The sequence below is a fragment of the Dama dama genome, chromosome 8 (assembly GCF_033118175.1).
Source record: "Dama dama isolate Ldn47 chromosome 8, ASM3311817v1, whole genome shotgun sequence".
Lineage (NCBI taxonomy): Eukaryota > Metazoa > Chordata > Mammalia > Artiodactyla > Cervidae > Dama > Dama dama.
The window spans coordinates 27,378,440-27,397,573 of NC_083688.1; the positions used below are offsets into that span (position 1 = coordinate 27,378,440).

Here is a 19,134-nt window from a genome sequence, read left to right on the forward strand (position 1 = left end):
GAGAAGGCGGCAGGGACGGAAACCCCCAGTTGCCAGCTCGCCCGTCCTCCCTCCACACCCCAGCTCTGCACACGTGCTCCCCAGTCACACTCCCTTCCAGCTCGCACTGCCAGTGGCCTGAGATGCTTGTTAGTCCCCAGCTGAAACTCGAGAGAGTGGGAACCTAGCTGGCCCAGCTGTTGGTTGGGCAGGGATTTCCTCGCCAGGTCACATGACAGGCGCTGCTGGCTGAGGACGAGTGCCCGTGGGTAGGAGTCCAACTTGATCCCATCGGCGGAGCCAAAGCAGGGTTGGAAGATGGTTGGTGTTGCAGTTCACACGAGGTTGCCTGGCTGGTCCATTGTGGAAGAGCCACAGGCGGGGCAGTTTCTGTTAGAAGAAAGGGGGGACAGCAGGACTCACAAGTGACACTTCCAGGTGCCCCTATGGCATCTGGAATGGAAACAGCTTTATTGATACCTGAGCAAAGTGCAAGAGAAACACTCCTTCTGACCACTCGGCCCATCCCCTGGGGCCAGGTCAACTAGAGGCCGGACTAGTCCTCTCACCCTGCCCATGCGCCAGGGGTCATCCGGGGCCTTGCTGGCCAGTGCCTAGAAGCCAGACGAGTCAGCGGCCAGAGTCTGGAGAGAGGACATCTGTAGCCATGGCTTCTATGGCAGGGGCGGGGCCAGCCCGGCAGCCTCACTGGTCAAGGTCCAGAGCCTCCTGGGTCACAGTTCGGAGTCCGATGGAAAACAGCTCCTCCCAGGGCTTCCGGATCCAGGCCAGCAAGGCCATCAGCTGCTCCGGACACACAACTCGGAGTGCCCAAAAGCTCTCCAGCCGGGACACCTGGCATACAGGCAGCAGTGAGGTGAGACGCACAAGGGCCATGCCCAAGCAGGGGGGCAGCGGGGTGGGTCTCAGGAGCACCCACTGCCCCTCCCAGTTCAAGGCGTCCCCAGGCCTGTCTCTCTCCAGAAAAGATCCTGACTCAGCTTTTAAAACAGAACGCAATCGGCACTGATGGAAGACCCCCCAAAAGGGCTTTCTCGTTTACCACCTTGTATCTTTAACCCTCCCTGCTTCCAGACTGTCAGTTCTGGAGTCAGCTCCAAGGAATCGCTGGGACTTAGTTCCTGGCTCTGTCATTTAAGACCTGGGCCCGCTGGTTAACACCCCCCAGCCTCAGAGGCCTCAACTGTAATTGAGCTAAAAACCATACTGCCTCCTCACGCAGAGGCTGTAAAAATCACATGGATGGCGCGCAGGCCCAAAGAGATACAAACTCCAAGCAGCGTTTGCTTCGTCAGGGCCTCCGAGCTAACACAAAGTTGGGCTCCAAGTCCACAGTGTTCCCACTGCCCATAACTGCTTCCTCACTACTGTCCACACCCCATGACGGCCTCCCAAGTCCCAGCACCCTGTTCTCTGCGTTCCCCCCATCATGACTGCCTGTGGTTAAGTTCCCTAGAGCCCAGATCCGAGTCTTCCTAGACCCACTTGCCGCACCGCCCCCCGCCGCCCCTTCCCCACCCCTCACTCGCTCCACACCTCGTCGTAGAAGACCAGCCGCAGGGCCTCCGGGGCCACGCGATACAGCAGCACGGAGCTCAGGCTGCTGAGGGGCTGCTGCTCCCTGACGCTCACTGAGGGGCCTGGCCTGGGGGGTGGGGCCTTCTCAGATGCTTCGCCAGACGCTGCTGGAGGAGGGGGCTCTGCCTGGGACCCTGCAGGGTCCTCATCTAACAGGTACAGGGTGGACAGAGTCAGCAACAGGGACACAGGGCAGGCAGCAGGTCCTAGGGTATAAGAGACAGGGTGAGGCCCGGAGAAGAAGGCCCTGGAAGAGCCCAGATCCCAGGGCCAGTGTCCCAGTGCTGCTCCGGAGAGGAGGAGTGACCACAAAGAGGCGGCCACAGCATGGCCTGTGCCTCTGGGGGCCAAGGTCCTCCCTTTCCCGAAGTCCAGGGATCTCTAGCCTCCAAAAGCTCTGAGGCCCAAGTCAAAAGGAACTTGCCCCATCCCCACCCCCACATCAGAAAGAGGCACCCACTCTCCCCTCACCAAAAGGGTAGGACAGGGCGGACTGAGATATCTGCTCCACTTCCCAGAGAGCCTGGGCCCCAAAGCAAAGGCAACCCAGGGCACTCCCTTGCCTCTCCAAAGAGGCTGAGACACCAAGACTGTTACTGGATGAAGTCCACATCCCAGCACTGCGAATTACTACAAAGGCACAGAGAGGTGCCCGGGGGCTGGAGGGTTGGAAGGCCAGGGCCGCACCTCACCTTCAACCAGGAAAGCTCGAAGGTAGAAGAACCGGGGAGGCTCCAAGGAAGAGTCTGTCTTCAGCAGTGGCCTGGGGAAAAGGTGGCAGGCCCAGGAAGGAGCGGTCAGCCACGGGGTGGGAAGAGCCACAGAGGGGTGGAGTGAGGAGGCTAGGCCCAGGTCAGGAGGCACGGGGGCTCAGGACTCCACCCGGGGCTTGTGAGGGGAGGGGCTGTGTTCCACGAGCAGCCGTCTGGGCCTCAGCCTCCTCTCCAACTCACCAGAGCCTGTGCTTCGGGGTCACCTCCTCCTCCGTGGCGCTGACACTGCTCCTCCGCGTGGGGGGCAGGGACTGCAAGACATCTGGACAGAGCCAGCCGGGGACAGAGAGCCCTCAACGACTCCGGCTCTTCCATCCCAACCTCTCCAAACCTTCCCATCCTCCACGCTGCGGAACTTCCAAGAGGGATGGGTCCTGTTACCCGTCTGTCTTCACTGCGGGCGCCACTGTGGCGCTGTGGTCCACAGCCCCCCGCCCCAGCCTCCCTCCGCCCCCTGCCTCTTCTCACCAGTGAGCTCCTCCAGGAAGGCCCTGCAGCGCTTGGCCTCTCGGGGCAGCAGGACACAGGCCCCCATCCCAGCTGCCCACTCCAGCCGCAGGCTCTGTCCCGCCAGGCCCAGCTCTATGTGCCGCAGATCCTGCAGGGGAACGGCCAGGGCCGGCTGCAGCCAGCTCGCCGGGGGCCCGCTGTGGAGATGGTGAGGGCAGAGTGGCAGCAAAGTGACAGCACAGTCAGAGCCTGGGGGCCCGGGCCCTTCCCTGGCAGCGGCCCTGCCCACTCACCAGATCTCCCCTGTAACCTTCAACACGTAGAACCTTTGGTCAGACACAACCACAAGACACAGAAATTCCCCCGGGTGGCCTGCCAACGCCAGCGGCACCTAAGGGGAAAAGAAGGTTGACGAGAAACAGAGAGGACTAGGGAGGCGGCCAGCAGATTGAGGGCCAAGCTTCTGGTGACACTGTTCAGCCATCCGGCCTCTCCGTCAGCCTCGCTCTCTAGCCCACAGCCCCGCCTGCACTCGGACCCACGTCAGGCTCTTAGTAGGTCTCCCTGACTGTCAGCTCGCCCCCTCCAGCTCACCCTCTGAGAGGACGACTGCCCCCAAACACAAAACCCACCGCCACTCCCCAGCTCCCCAGACTTCAGAGGCTCCACAGGCCTCAGGATCAAGTCCAGGCTACGAGACAGACACCAGACGATGCTTCCAGGCTCCTCTCGGGACACCTGCCCCGCCGACACCCTGGCTGCGCCGCTCAGCCACTTCTCCCCACCAGCTCCTCGCAGGCCTCTGTGTAGTTGCTGCTTCCTTTCCCTAGAACACTCTTTTTCTCCCTCCTGTCACTCATCCTGCAGGAAGGAGAGGCTTCCCCGACCCCCACAGGCTGGGATCAGACGCCCCTCGAGGGCCTGAGCCTGATTCTGGCATGGGCACACCTCATCATGGCTGCCTGTTCCTCACACCAAGAGAGAGGATGGAGAGCGAGACTGTGATCCTCTAGGCCCTCAGTGTCCTGCAAGTGCTCACAGATCCAGAGAGGGACCGAGAGCAAGGTGGATTTGCAACAATGGCCAGAGGCTGCACCAGGCAGCCTGCAGACACTGGCTCGCACGTAGGCCACACACCCTGTGAGGTGAGCAGGGTCCTCCCCGTGGGAAAGGGGACACTTCAGAGGCTCAACTACCAAGGAGCAGGTCCAGAGCCACACTGAGAGTCACCGCTGGGATTCAAACTGGAAGCCAAGCCCGGTGGCTCCAGAGTGACTGCCCAGACAGTCTGCTGTGGTGGAAACAGGCAGGGGGGGCACAAGGCAGGCCGGGCTGGCACAGACCTTGAAGCAGCACTGGAACTCCTCCTGGGCATCATTGAACACTTCGACATCCAGGAAGAGTCGGAGTCGGTGGTCCACGGAGCGGAGGCCGCAGCGCTCAAGGGCTGGGGGTGAGCAGTGGGCCGTCAGCCTGCCCGGGCCACCCCTGCACCCCTCCCCCAACACCTCTGTTCGCCTAGACTCACGCGGGCTGAGGCTCCAACTGTGGTGGTCATGGGAGGCTGGGGCCTGGGATGGGGCACTGCCAGCCCCGTTGCTGGGGTCGGTGTGGCCAGGAGGGTCGTGGACAGCACTCAGGGACTGCGAGGGGGCCAGCGATTGCTCTTCCCGTCTCCGCTCCCCACTGGGGGTTCCGGGGGACACAACCAGAAGAACCACGTGATCACTACCACAGTATGGACATACAGCAGATGATTCTGGAGGGGGAATGGAGACAGGTCATCAACCACACACATACACACACACATAATATCCCTCCCCCCCGACCCCACCTCGTTGCGCTCACAATACTTCCTCCACACTCTGGGACTCACCTGGGCCCCATCTCCAGCTTCACACGCTCCCCATGCTCCCACCCAACCTGATGCCCTCAGCAGGCCAAACTGCTGACCAATCACTCCCCATCCCAGTGATAGATGAGCAGGCCCACAAGCTCCTCAATACACCTGCCTTCTCATTTCAGGAGGCCCACACCCACCCAGGCCCTGCTGTGGGCCCCTCCCACAGCCCTGGGCTGGGCATGTACGTGAAGTCTGAGAGCCCAAAATCAACAGATAAGGGTAGAATTCCAGGTTCTCTATGCTCGATTCCCCATCTGTGAGATGGGGATGATGACGATCCCAGAGGGTTGTCAGGACGAGTGAACGGAATTGGGTAAAGAAACCAGGCCACAGATCAGCGACGAGACAGGAAACACTCTTTGAGCAGCTATGACGTGCTGGAATGTGCTAGAGCCTCTGATAGCTGTATCGAAACTCTCCTGACCCTATTGTGCAAGTGAGGAAAGCAAAGATGGAGTCACTGATGTGCCCTGCCAAGGCCATGTAGCTGGGATCAAGGCAGCAGCTACTGTGTGTGGAAGACCTCGGTTCTGAGCCAGGCATGTGCCTGGTGCTGTTCTGTCACACTGAACTCTCCTCATGTCACGGGGCAAGTCCATCCTCTTTGCTCAGACGAGGTGACTGAGGCTCAGATCAAAGGAGAACAGAGCACATAGGAATGTACAAGACTAACGCCACCACCGAAGTGACGCCAGGGCCACATGACCCTCGGAGGACAGACAGGGTCTGGGACCAGGTAGGGCTGTTTCTGTTATACACACTGTACTGCTGGGCTTGCAGCTGCCCAGGTAAGTGCAGGTTGGAGAATGAATGAAGAGGGCTCGATTTCTGAATAAAATTTAAACCCCTGTTCCAGCTACTGCCACGGGAAAAAAAAAAAAATGTGATTAATAAAAATCAAACATTTCAGTGCAGGTGTTACCAAGAATATTTTTTTCTTCTTCAATGTCTTCAAAGACATGACTTTTTGACTGGTCTGCAATGGAAAAATCTGTCATCTTAACAGAGTGTGAAGAAATGCCATGAGGTGTTACTCAAGTGACTCACAAGGTCAGTCAGGGAAGGACAACCTAAGCCCCCTCAAACAGCATCCCACTACGGCTGCCAGACAGCCCTGCACTGCAGGGAGTGCTCGTACGTTTTATGTGGCTTCTGAAACAGTAGCCAAAAAAAAGGAGGGAAATGCTCCAAGTTATGGGAAAATAATGGATATGTTTAAGCAGTTACACAAATTGTACTTCCTGACTTAAGAGGAAAAGAGAATATAGTTTATTTTTTTGTAAATGTGGCAGGCAGACAGTTTTAATTTTTCCTCCAGGCTGAAGAGCTGGCCCCTGCTCCTTTCTTCCCTAGGGTTCCCCCTCCACACTCCCAGCTCAAAGCCATTTTCCCTGAAGCAGCAGGCGCATGGACACTGAGGTCAAGGGCAGGGCTGGTACCTGTCTTCTGGAACAGCGGCCTCCAGCCTTCCTCACCGTCCAGCCCCAACCTGGGCTCCTCTGGCTTGAACTCACGGCCACAGCGCAGACACTGGAGTCTGTCCCCTGGCGGGCCCCCTGCTTCCTCAAGCTGATGCTGAGAGGTGGCTGCTGGGGTCAGCACAGCCAGCAGCTCCTGAAACAGGGTGGGCCGGGCACAGCTGTGAGCAGGACCTGGGCTTCCAGCCTCCCCCAGCTGCCTGGGCCCCACGCTAGGTTCTGTCACCTGGACAGCCGCCTGGGCATCTGGCTCCAGCACCATGTAGCGACGCAGCTGCCGGTCAGGGCAAATGTAGGAGAAGCGGAGAGCAAGGATGGGGCCCTGGGGTCGTGGATCTGAGCCCTGCATAGGAAGAGGGGTCAGCAGGATTAGGGTTATGCTGACAGCGTGACGGAAACGATAGCTCTGGCCTCTGTCAAAGTGCTTTTGCTGACAGCCACGCTGCAGCCCAGAAGCTCTGCCCCTCAGCCCAGCCTCCGAGCCGCCTGGGGCCTGCCTCTGCCCCCTTAGTGCCCCTCCCAGCTCCAAGCCCAGTGACAGAGCATGGGAAACACCCGGCCCAGTGCCTGACCAGGCTGTCAAGAGTCAGTTCCAGAAAAAAGCCTAGCACCCCTTCCAGAAGCCCTGCTCCCACAGCTCACCTCGGGCACCTGCTCGCTCTGGGTCTGGGTCTCTGCCTCTATCTCAGCTGCCTCCAGACTCTGAAGCTCAAGCCGTTGCAGGGTTCGAGCTGCTTGGAGCTCCACCTCAAATAGGTGGCCTGTAGTGACCCAGAGAAAGCACTCCCTGCCCCGCACGCCCTCGGGCCCCTCCAGGGGACACACCAACATGGGCCGGCAGAGCTCCACTGAGGAGAGACGGAGAGGGGGACGCCGTGAGGAGGGAGAGGTGGCCAAGACTCGGCCCCCACTGTGGGGCGGCCGTCCACCCCCGTACGTGGGCTCTACTAACCCCCGGACACATGACCACCACCTGGTTCTGGCCTCCCTCACGGCCACTGAGCGCTCACCCTCCACTTCGCTTTGCTCCTCTCCTCCCTCCTCTTCTCCCTGCTCCTCCAGCTCCTCTTCCTCCTGAGGCTCCAGCTCTGGCCGGACCTCCTCTGCCACCTCCTGCGGAGACTCCTTCTCAGGTGGTGGAGGGCTGGGCACAGGCCCTGGGCTCAGGGCGTCCGGGGACAGCGTGCTGGGGGCAGAGGCCTCCAGGTGATTCCGATACTGCAGCCAGTCACAGCCGAACCGCTCCCGAAAGCTGCTCATGAGTTCCAGCTCCCGATGCTGCTGCACAAACCACCCTGGGCAGGCGGGGCAGCATGCGGCTTAGCAAGCCCGGCCCCACCACGACCCCCAGCCGCCCCATCTTCTGGGCATGCCCCTCAGGGTGAGGTAAAAAAAGGGGGTGTGACAGCAGGGGATGGCCAGTTCAGAGGGAAGCCGAAGTCTGACCCTTCGGCAGCAGGTCCTGAATGAGTTCTATATGACACTGGGGTCACGGGCAACTCAGAAACACAAAGCGCCTGCCACTTAGGGAGATTGGAGAGACAGGGCAGCGCATTTAAGGTCCGGAGACGTCCTCTGGTTTAACCCAGCTTTTCCCAAACTGATGGGGCCACGGAACCCTCTCATTATCCAACCCGCTGACACCCAACAAAGATAACATTCCCTGAAAAACCCTTTGGAAAGTGCTGCCCAGGAGCAGTCTCTTCTCCGTCCCCCAGACTGAAACAGGAAGGAAGACAAGGTCCCACAATGCTCCACTCCACCAAAAAGAGAAGTCCTCCCAACTACAAGACTGGAGCGCGTGGGACTGGGGCCGGGGGGCTGGGGGTGGGCTGACTCACCAGCCGGGGAGGGGTCCAGTGTCCGGGGCTCCGGGTCTGTGTCGCTGGGTTCCGAGATACTCGCCCGCCTCACGCGGACTCGGCTCTGAGGTTGGGAGAGGGAACCCATGTTCTATGAAAGCCAGTGGCCTCCCACCCCACCCACCCGGAACACCCACCCACAGGCAAGGACATGCCCTGACCACTCCCAGGACCCCCGCAGCCCAGAGCCCCCGTAAACGCACCCAGGCCCAGGCACGAGGCAGCCTAGGACCCCATTTACCTTCACTTTGCGGAGCGGGGGCTGGGCAACAACACCCCCTGACGAGGGGCTGTCACTCAAGTCAGGGCCACCGGAGGTTTCGATCATACTCCCCACTGGCCAGGGCGGAGGTGGTGCCGTGGTGCTGAGCCCCGAGGACATGGAGGTCTGGCGTGTGACGACAGGTAGGAGGCAGAGGTTGGAGCCAGGGTGCACCCCTCTTCTGCTCATGCTCCCGAGAGACGGGGCCTACCTTCCAACCGACCGGACAGATCCTTCCCCAACTCCCCTCAGTTTCCCTCGGCTAGTGCCCTTCCTTCACCTCCTCCCAAATCGATCCTGTCCCGTCACTCCCACCACACGAACCTGTAAATCAGTCAGTGACAAGGCCTTTCCGTCAAGAAGGAACTGAGCAAAGATAAAAGGGGAGGGCGGTGTCAGTGGGGAGCACACACTCTGGGGAGCCCCTAGCCAGGGTTGGGAGCCCTTCTAGTCCTATAAGGACCAGCAGGTTCGGTGAGGGGGAAAGGCATAATAAGCCAGCAGCCTGAGGCCTCAGCCCCTCACCAAGGGATGTGGGGAAAGGCAAGAGCATGCAGGAGTGAGGGAGGCCTAGCAGGAAAGGGAATGCGGAGCAGACACGGGCAGACACTCACCCCAGCAGCAGCATCCCGGGCGCGGGGCGACAGGTACCGGGCGGTGGCCACGCGGTGTTCAGGGTGGAACCACAACGGGTTCCCCTCCAGGCAGAGCTGGGCACAGAGGAGGAGACTGAGGTGGGCCTTGGTCCTCCTTCTATGAGGAAGGGGGCTGACCAACTCAGCATAGGGGGAGGTGGGGGGAGGGCACGAAGCCAGCTCCCCGGGCCTCACCTTGCGGAGCTCCGTCAGCAGCCACAGTGGCGCCAGCTCCCTGTGTCTCTCCAGCAGGTTGTAGGCCACATCCAGGTGCCGCAGGTTCCGCAGCTGTTCCAGGCCTGGGGCAGAGATGAGAGGGGAGGTGTGAGCAAGGCTGTGGGTGAGCAAGGGTGGAGGGGTGTGGGGTGGGGCGGAGTGGAGTGGAGGGGGCGTGCTGGGGGAAGGCATGGCAGAAAGGCCAGCCTGGGCACCCCATACCTGTCTGAAGGCTGCAGGAGGCTTTGGTAGGCACATGGATCCCAGGCCACCCTGAGTCTCATACTGCCCCCATTCCCTTCCATGCTGGACCACCACCCCCACCAGCACCCCCAGCACACTCCCCCACTCACCATGCAGGCTCTGGAGCTCATTGCCCCGCAGAATCAGGGTTCCCAGAGCAGCCCCCGAGGGTCCCATTTTCGGCACCAAACGCAGGTGGTTGTAAGAGATGTCCAGGTGACAGAGCTCAGACAAATCCTGGGAGGGGATGGAGGGGACGGTGACGCAGAGTCTCTCCTTGGCCACACTCTAGCCAGGCTCCTCTGAACCCGCTTCTTGACTAGGCCTCAAACTTGGCCTACAAAGACTACAGACTCTCAGCACAAATGATTTCACCTGCCCTTCTATCAACCCCCATGTTAAGATGAACAAATCTACCAGTTTCTAACAGCTCCGGAATGACCACCCCAGTCTCCTGACGTCACTTCCCAGGAAAACTGAAGGTGCCAGAAGGACTGAGTTTGCTCCAGACAACACCTGAAAGATAGGGCCCAGCTCTCTGACTCTGTGGGACTTTGACAAGTGCCGGTTAGCAAACTAGACAGGTTCACATGGACCAATGCCCCTTCCTGTTTTTCTTACACGTCCACTTTCCCAACTTCAGAGGAACCCGACTAGGGTTTGGTCAAAGAGAGAATCTGCCCAAGCCCCCACCATCCCACTTCCCACTGCCTCATGCTCCCTTGAAAATGCTCACCTCTGCACAAATCAAACTGGAGTTCAGTTCACACCAAAAAGCTTATTACTGATTAAAACAGTTTTACTACTAATTAAATATCACTAATCGTTTTTTGCCATTTTAACCAGAATCCAGCTTTATCTCTGACAGGGAGACATGGGAGACGGGTTCAAGTTCACCATGAAAGCTACCCTTTACTGAGCTAGACCTTCAGCTAAGTATCATCAGATCCTCTTCACAATCGTTTTCATACTATAAAAGTAGGTACTCGTATGATGTATACTTTACAGATGAAAAAATTGAGAAGTTAACTAATCTGTCCCACGGAGATTAGGAGTTGAGGTTAGAACATTGGTTTGTCTTATGCCAGAGTCTGTGCCTCCAAAGAGTACTGCCTCCCAAGATGCGACTCCATGAGGAGTAGGGGTGGGGAAGCAGGGGGGTGGCAGATGAGAGGCAAGAGCAAGGTGGGAGCAAAAAGAGTCTACAAGAGAAGGTCTGAGCCGAGCAAGTGGAGGCCCAGGTGGCACCTGCCCAGCCAGGCTGTTCAAACTCACCATCAGGAAGCCCTTGCAGTCCTGGACTTGATTGTGGCTCAGGTTCAAGAAGCGAAGAGCTGACAAGAGACGCTGAGGGGGGACAGGGACAGGAGGAAAATCAGACATCCCCAGGCAGCCAACTGGCCCTCCACCCTAAGGGCCCATCGCTGTGGTTCCCAGTTTCCCCAGCCCCTCCTGAGGCTCACTCACTAGGGAGCTGTCTAAGGCAGTCAGGGCATTGTAGCTGAAGTCAGCAGACAGCAGAGCCAGCCAGGGCAGGGCAGAGCAGAGGTCACCACCGCAGGCTGACAGCAGCTCCTGCACAGACAGGCGGGTGCTGTTACCTCCACTCTCCGCCCCCCACCACGCCAAGGCCACGCTCTGTCACCTGGCCATGCATTCACTCTATATACTGAGCTCTGTCTGGAGATTCAGACTTAAAGAAAGGCCAAGGCCCCCTTCCCAAGAAATGTGAGCAGACAGAGCAGAGGGGAGGCAGACGTGAGATGTCGAATACAACATGCTCGGTGTGACTGTAAGCTCCACGGGCACAGGGTGCTGTGGGAACACAGCAGAGAGGGTGAAGACACTGTCTAGCAGGACACAGGAGGCAGGAGGCAGGGCACGCTGCAGTGAAGGGACAACATCAGAGCTTGGTCCTCCACGTCCCTCAGGACAAGGCTGCCAGGCTTGCCCCTGACCCTCCTTACCTCTAATGCCTGGAGGCTCCTGCTGCAGATCAGGGTCTCCAGTTGGGAATAGATGCCACGAAGGCCATGGAGGCAGTGGAGGGGGACACCTCGGAGCTGGAGCAAGGGAAGGGAGGGAGGGACGGAGGGAGACTGAACTTCACGGAGGACAGATGTCTCATCCCCACCTCCCAATGGGGAGGAGGGGAACGATGACAAAGCTACCTACGGTTCAGGGCAGCCTTAAATGGAAGAGTGGGTGCGTGTCACTGCAGAGCAACAAGTATACTCCGGTCTGCCCCCCACACCCCACCAAGAGGCCACCTCCCTGTCCCTGCCCCAAATGTCTACTCGAGTTGGGTTTTATGCACCAATATCCCCCAATGCCCCATACCTCCAGCTGACGAAGGGACTTGAAGGGAAAAATTTTGATGGGCCCTGAGAGGCCAAGACCTGGGACATGGACCAGCTAAAAAAAAACAAAAAACAAAAAACTACTCAGGTCACTGAGGCCCGGCACACGTCCCTTTCCTTGGCCTCTCTTCCCTAGCACTGCCAAGCGCAGCACGCTCCTCACCTGGGACTGGACCCTGTAGATTTTGTGCATGCATGCCACACCCCCAGCCCCACCTCCCCTCTTCTCTTGTGCTCTCAGTACCCCCCATCCCATCCCCACCCCAGAACCTTGAGTGAAAGCGTTTTCTGCAGCACATCGAAGAGGAACTGAAGCTGGAGGATGATGGGGGAGTCGGCGGGATGGGAGGGCAGAGCCACAAAGCCTATCTGGCCAGGGCCCCATGGCCCCAGATGCAGCTCAAATACGTGGTTCAGGTGCTGCAATGTGGCAGTCAGCAGGGTCAGGGTGCTATGGCCAGACAGCACCACATCCCCTGCAGGGAGAGGGGCAAACAAGAGGGGTTCCATTTATTCTAAGATTTACAACCCCAGGGTACATCCACTCCCACTCACAGACCTGTTCCCATTCTCCACAACAGGATCAAACTTCACCACTCTTCCTCGCTCAAAAGTCTTCAATGGCTCTCCTCTATCTTTCAAAACGTCCTAACTTTTCTGCCTGGTAGATTGCTTCACTACAAGACTCCAACTTTTCTAAGCTTTCCTTCACCTTCTGCTCAAAAGAGCCTGGCCTACTCATAGTGCTGGAAACAGCACTGGCTCTCCCAGCTTCCTCATTTTCTGACACACCCCCTTCCACTCTGCCGAGCTCAAGACCCACCTTCTCCAGGAAGCTTTCTCAGCATGCACCACTGCTGAACTTTTCACCATAACTACTCACTTCATATGAGAGCAAATGAGAAGTTTTATCTGTATTTCTTTGTCTCATTCTACAAGGAACATGTGCACTTACAGAAACTTTCAAACAACACTAAAATGCATGTCAAAAAAGTAACCACTCATTTAAGCACTAAGGTATTGCTACTGCTCTCCAGGTTAAAACTGCCTTCTCTCGTCCTTGAGGGCATCTTCTGGTATTCATTACTGCACCTAAAAAAATACAGCTACAAGGTCCTACTGTATAGAACAGGGAGCTATATTTAATACCTTGTGATAAACCACAATGGAAAAGAATACTTAGAATGTATATGTGTGTATAACTGAGTCATTCACTGTACAGCAGAGCTTGGCACAACACTGTAAATAAATTATACTTCAATAAAAATAAATAAGTAAAAGTACAACCACAAGGTAGGTACAGAGATTTTTAAGTTTCTTGGAAAAAATAAGGATTGACTAGAAGAAGTTTGCAGAAATAATACAGAGAGATCTCCATACCCTTATATGTAACCACCAATGGTTTTATTTTATAAGGAGTACAATATCAAAATCAGGAAATTAGCATTGTGGACAACGTGTACATATAGTTCTATGCCATTTTGTTACATGTAGGTTCCTGTAATTACTACCACAATCAAGATATAAAACTATTTCATCACTGCAGCATTCTCCCTCTTGCTACACCTTTAGCCACTTGTGTGCCTGTGCACACGGACTCACATACACACACACACACACCCTATCAGCCCTAACCTCCGGAAAGAAGTCAGATTCTTGCTAAATAAGTTATCAAATCCTACAACCTTGTATGAAGGATTTTCTATGTACTAGACAGTAAGGATAGATACAGACAAGGTTCAAGGACTCTCCCTACCCCGAAAGAGCCTCCCAGTCTAGAAGAGGAGATAAGACATGTGTACAGTTAATACTACAAGCCAGAAAGTAAAAATGCTATACAGATACCACCAACAGGAGTGCAGAGAGATGGAAAGGCAGCTAACATTGAATAATACGTGTCAGACGTATGTTACTCCATTTAAACTTCACCAAAATCTCCTAAAAAGCACTGTTAATACCTGCTTACAAATATGGAAACTGGAGTGCAGAAAAGTTAAGAATCTCAATTGAGATCATAAATCTGATAGGAAGTTGTTACTTCCATCTGCTCTCAAAGCCAGAACTTCTACAACTAATGCCAACCATTACTGAATAACTACAATGCCACTGTGCCTAGGCTCGGAAGAAAAAAACTATAATAATTACTACCAATTTTGAGTGCTTACCATATATGCAATCACTGTTCTAAACGCTTTATGTGAATTAAAATTAATCCCCCTAGAAATCTTTCAGTTAAGTACAATCGTTATCCCATTTTGCTGATGAGGAGGAACTAAGGCTCAGAAAACTTGAACAATTTGGTCATATTTGAAAGAGCTGGGATTCCAACCCAGCTATACTATAGCTAATTATGCTATACTTCATGCTTTGCCACTGTCAACTACAAATTGGCACTTGCCGCTAGCACTTGTCATCCACCTCTACAGGGATTAAATCATGTGCTACTGCAGCTGCTGGCTGTCGACAGCCCCTGCAAAGAGTTTAGGGTGGAGAGCAGAAATGAGGAACTTGGTGCTCTGGAACAACAATTAAAAAAAACCTGGCAGCACAGGTCTTCAGATAGATATTTTCAGGAACCAATTTTATTATAAGCCCAATTCTTGTATCTCTTCACATCTAGCCCTCCTCATAAAAACACTAAAATCCTTCGTGGTGACAACTGTTGCTCATCACTAGCAGAAACGGTCTGCAAAAAAATATGTGCTTGATAGCATTTACTCTCCCTTCACCAAAATCACATATATACTGACCATCCCCCCTACCTCTTTGGAGCAGTTTCTGAGAACCATCTGAGACGCTAGCTTATGGGCTATAGTCTTCATTTTACCCAAATAACACCTTTTTTAAATTAGCGCCACAGGTCAACGATTATGACTAGTTCTTGGACTAGAAAGGCTTACGGCCAAGTAACGATCACTCCCCTCTGTGAATATCAGAGAACGCATGAAGAAAGTAGCACCCGAGTTTGGCCTAGAAGGATGGCTAAGGTTTAGACCGTCAAAGACAAAGAGCGACAAAGCGAACTAACTCCGGAAGGAGTAGAGAAATTAATTCTTTGACACCCAAAACCTCGTGACCCTGAACAGCTGTAATCTCATGACTCCCAACTAGGCATGTCTATAGAACGTAGGAAGTAGCCCTTCTCGCCCAGCCTCAGCCCAACCGGAAGTTCACTCACCGGACTCGCGCAGAAGCCCCGCGAGCTTCCACACCAGAGAGTCCCGCGGGGCGGTCGTCATGGCCACAGGACGCTGGGGGCGGAGCCAGAGAAAAGAGGAAGCGGAAGAGCTTCAGGTGGTAGTAGTGCCAAAACGCCAGGACGTCCGCGCAAACCGAAGCCTCGCGGAGGAAAAAAAAATCAAACAAGAGGGCGAGAAAGAGCTCCTCTTTGGATCCGTTTCAAAGAGCATAAGGCCTGACCAGCCAGACTGACCTTCCTGTGTGATCCTCCCACCAGCTCTACAGCCGGACGCCTATCAATAATAGACAGGAAGTCCCGCCCCGGAAGAGAGGCGCTCGGAAGGGACGGCCAGAAAGTAAGCCTGCGCTGCTGGAAAACATGCCGTAAGTCGTGCGACTGTCGAATGGGGGAGGTGCCCTCTGGTTCGGGCGAAGGCGGTCCTTTCGCGTCTCAGCGTCCTGAGCCCAAACCCCAATCCCAAGCTGGGCCTCCGCCGTCCCTACCCCTTTGTGGGCCCCGCAATGCCTGAGACACCCGCTGAGCTCGGCTGGGGCCGCTCCGGGTCAGTGAGGAAAATCTGACTCCTTGTTTGCAGACTGGGCAGGGAAGCAACGTTGGGAGAAAAGGAGTTTTCTGTTACTGAGGAAAAGACTCATCCACTCATCCGAACACTCCTTTTTCAGTTAAAGGAGAGCGTGTCCGCCATGGGAGGCTGTTTTTTAACATCTGTGTGAAAGAGCTGGGGCTGACCGAGGTGCCATTTCTGAGGTCTCTTTGACCGTTTTTCCTTCATCTTCCTCCAGACTCGCTTTTCTTTTTCCTTCGTGAATATCAGCCTCTCACATTAGCTTCGTAACGCTCCACATGCACCACGACCTTTATTTTTTCTTTGTTTCGACTCCTAACACTTGAATTTAAAAGTTATTGTTTTGAGTTTGAAAATAGATTCACAAAGCCTAGGTTACTTGGGAAGGTCATTCAATAAGTAACCGATAGCTCCGAGACTGCAGCGTTCCCATTGTAGCTTTCACCTGGTCCCGGTCAAATACAGATGTTGACTACAGAATTAACGAGTAATGCCTCTTAACAGAATTTCTTGTTTTAAGGAAGGGTTTGGTTTTTTTTAATGTAACACCCAATCTCCTGATTTATTTTTAAAATTAATAGTAGGCCAATTGAGATTAGGATTAAGGTCATAGTCATTTTTATTCCGAGTTACAAAATTTGAAGGATCTTCTTTTCTGAAGACAAAATATTTGAAATGGCAACTTACACCTCTAAAGCACACAACTTGGCGACTGTGGCATACTATGTGTGACCTGAAGCCAGAGCCCAAAAGAGTGAAACAGACTTAAGAGGAAACACATCATGAACAGCAAAGCAGTATACAAATATAAAGTAACAGTGGGACCTCAATATATTTTTGTTGATTATTAATCCCATTAAGGTGATGATTGTCAGTCCCGGTTTATCAGTAGCCTGGAACTAGGGAGTGACTGGAACTAGGAAGTGGGTTCTCCCATAGGGCTACTGCTAATTCTCATTTTTTTAGACAAGAAGAGACAGATTGTTTTGATGTTTCTGACATTGCAGTGCTTTGAAATCAATTTCATTACTTTACAATATTGTAGTGGTTAAAAAAAAAAAAAAAATTAAATCAATTTCAGGGGTGCCTCTCCAGCCCACAGAGTTTTTCACCATTCATATGGGTAGCCACCCCTGCCCGCGCCCCTGCCGCCTCACCCCCACCCCCACCAGATTCGTTCTGCATCCCCTTGAGTGTAAAAGTGGAGGCAAAGAGGAGCGAAGAAAGCTTAACTGGAAGAAGAAAATAGCTCCTGAGAGAAGCAGCAACAAGAGACTAAGCAGCTTTTTTCCCCCCAGCCCTTGGTGAGGCCCATTCTCCTTTCTGCCCTTGCCTGGAGGGGAGGCTTTGGCCACCTTCCAATGAATTCTCCCCACCCCACCCCACCCCCCTTTTTCCCTCTAAGTTAGAGTGTATTTCTGTAAAGTGCTGCCATAAGGACCTGGACTAAGACAAAACCTTTGCAAAAAGTCTTAAAGGGAAAAAAATTACCCTTTTACCATAACAGGAAAAAAAAAAGACAGCATACACTTATATTTTGAGAAATATGCAATATCTATATGCAGAAAACCAGAGAATTTTAAGGACATTAGAAATGACCTAAGTAATTAAAAAGACAACATGTTCTCATGAAAAGATTCAATATTATACTGATGTCAATTTTATGTAATTTCCATCAAAATTTCAGTGGTAAGATTTTGGAACTCAACAAGTTGATTCTAAAAGTCCTCTGGAAGACTAAACATATGAGCACTGCCAAGAAACTCTGAGGAGAAAATAGAACAAGAGGCACTTAGAGGGACCATGCCCTACCAGATAGCAGAGTGACCTGTGAAGCCACAGTAACCAAAGCAGCATGACACTGACAAAGAGATAGACAAATATCGACAGAAACAACTAAGATTACATGGCAATTTTTTTTTTTAACTCTCTCTTTCTCTTTTTAGTCGCTAAGCCATTACCAACTTGCGACCCCATGGACTGTAGCCTGCTAGGCTCCTCTGTCCATGGGATTCTCCAAGCAAGAATACTGGAGTGCGTTGCCATTTCTTCTCCAATTGACTTTAATGGTATAAAAAAGTGAGTTGTCTATAGTTTTGGAACAACTAGCTTTCCATCTGAAAAAAACTTAAGTTCCTAACCTTACATCACACAGATTAAATTCCAGGAGGATCAAAGAGCTAAACATTGTTTTAAAAATTAACTCTAAGGACTCTTTAAAGTTTGAAGTTCAAATTCACCTCTTAAAGAATTACTATCTTAATTTTAAAAACATGCAATGTCATTTCAAAAAAATTATCCTTAGAAAATAATATACAGGCCTTGCTACTGCATAATTGCATATTGTTCAGTCGATAAGTCATGTCTGACTCTTTGCACCCCCAAGAGCTGCAGCATGCCAGGCTTCCCTGTCCTTCACTACCTTCCTGAGTTTGTTCAAACTCAGGTCCATTGAGTCAGTGATGCCATCTAACCGTCTCATCCTCTGTGGCCCCATTCTTCTCTTGCTCTCAATCTTTCCCGGCATCAGGGACTTTTCCATATTATCATTAATAAAATTATGTTTCGCAAAGAAATGTTATGACATTATGCTCTTAATTGACAAACACCCTTCTGAGTTTTGTGCCACAGGAATCACACTCCACCTAAAATCAGAAATGTGCATCAGGTTTCATCTCCATATTATTGTGTGAGGAGGAAAGTGAGCTATAAGCAGCTGTTACTGCTAGCTTCTCTGACACCTCAAGTTCCCTGGAGTAGCATCCGCAAAATGCTTGTGTCTAAAGGGGTAAAGGAAGTTGTGCTGGTGACTAGCTTAGGCATCAAGGGAGGAGAGAAGGAAGGAAAGGTATCTTCATATAAGAATGACAAAATCAGCCACGAGAGAATGTAAACCTCAGCATCCTGGTCCAGGGCTTGTTTGTTTCTGCAGCCTTGGAGCATGCAATCCCCTGGACTGTTGCCCATGGGGGAACAGAAGTAATAGTTCATTTTTAGGACGTGAGCCTAGTCTCTGACCTGGACCTCACCATTCTGGTGCAACAGCCTCCTGCAGCAGATCAGATGACCGAAACCTAAGGCTTCCTTCGTAATGAAAATTTCACACTTGAAATTACATTGTGGGTAGGCAGGGTGAAATTGGATGCTTTGTTTCATCAACTAGGTATCTTCGTGGAGTGAAAAGGCGAGGGTTGGGGGGAACATGAAAGGGAATGAAGAGGTGCAAATATTAACCTCCAAAAGTAGATTTTGGTAAAAGAATTTGTACTAGTTAGTCTGTGTGCCTGGCACCCACAGCCCCAGAATTCAGTGGTCAGAGGCAGTCTATGTTAGAACCACATATCATGTCTCTTGGCTCTGCTCCCGGACTGAGCCACAAAAGACTGGTCCAGGAACTGACCGAGTCACCATAATCAAACATATGGGACAAGTCAGCAGTACTGGAGGAGATCTGGCTTGAGAACTCTGCGTTGGACCGCAACTAAGCAAGCCCATCCTGCCTGGTTACAGGAGAGACTGAATGTTAGATGCATGGAGGGAAAGCTGGAGAGGCAGAAGCCGAGTTCAATATGAAATCAGCGAAAGCCTGAGAATGAACAGCTGGCTG

At 53.3% G+C, this 19,134-nt stretch overlaps 1 protein-coding gene across 3 annotated transcripts; it reads right to left on the reverse strand.

The window, feature by feature from the left end:
• Window positions 1-405: 405 nt before the first annotated feature.
• Window positions 406-15,254, reverse strand: STK11IP (serine/threonine kinase 11 interacting protein). Of its 3 annotated transcripts, XM_061148649.1 has the most exons (25): window positions 15,194-15,254; window positions 14,939-15,011; window positions 12,031-12,236; window positions 11,741-11,815; window positions 11,368-11,463; window positions 10,868-10,975; window positions 10,676-10,747; window positions 9,511-9,637; window positions 9,137-9,240; window positions 8,921-9,016; window positions 8,631-8,672; window positions 8,286-8,432; window positions 8,024-8,108; window positions 7,193-7,477; window positions 6,825-7,030; window positions 6,409-6,525; window positions 6,144-6,318; window positions 4,330-4,560; window positions 4,145-4,248; window positions 3,095-3,192; window positions 2,820-2,998; window positions 2,532-2,613; window positions 2,271-2,341; window positions 1,537-1,784; window positions 406-834 (listed from the first exon to the last, which is right to left on the reverse strand). In XM_061148649.1, exons 2-25 carry the CDS (start codon window positions 14,997-14,999, stop codon window positions 685-687), a joined length of 3,165 nt encoding a protein of 1,054 aa, XP_061004632.1. In that variant the 5' UTR covers window positions 15,000-15,011; window positions 15,194-15,254; the 3' UTR covers window positions 406-684. The 3 variants fall into 3 exon arrangements, with proteins under 3 accessions (XP_061004632.1, XP_061004633.1, XP_061004634.1); XM_061148650.1 differs by having other exon boundaries at window positions 6,825-6,943; window positions 14,939-15,236; XM_061148651.1 differs by lacking the exon at window positions 10,868-10,975 and having other exon boundaries at window positions 14,939-15,236.
• Window positions 15,255-19,134: the final 3,880 nt, after the last annotated feature.

Excerpts from the sequence above, each read along its gene's own strand:
- STK11IP (XM_061148649.1), bottom strand. The coding sequence starts at position 14,999 with ATGACGACCGCCCCGCGGGACTCTCTGGTGTGGAAGCTCGCGGGGCTT. Across the intron at positions 8,433-8,630 it reads TGTCACTGACTGATTTACAG|ACCTCCATGTCCTCGGGGCT; the intron begins GTTCGTGTGGTG and ends GTCACACGCCAG. Across the intron at positions 7,031-7,192 it reads GGAGCAAAGCGAAGTGGAGG|TGGAGCTCTGCCGGCCCATG; the intron begins GTGAGCGCTCAG and ends GTCTCTCCTCAG.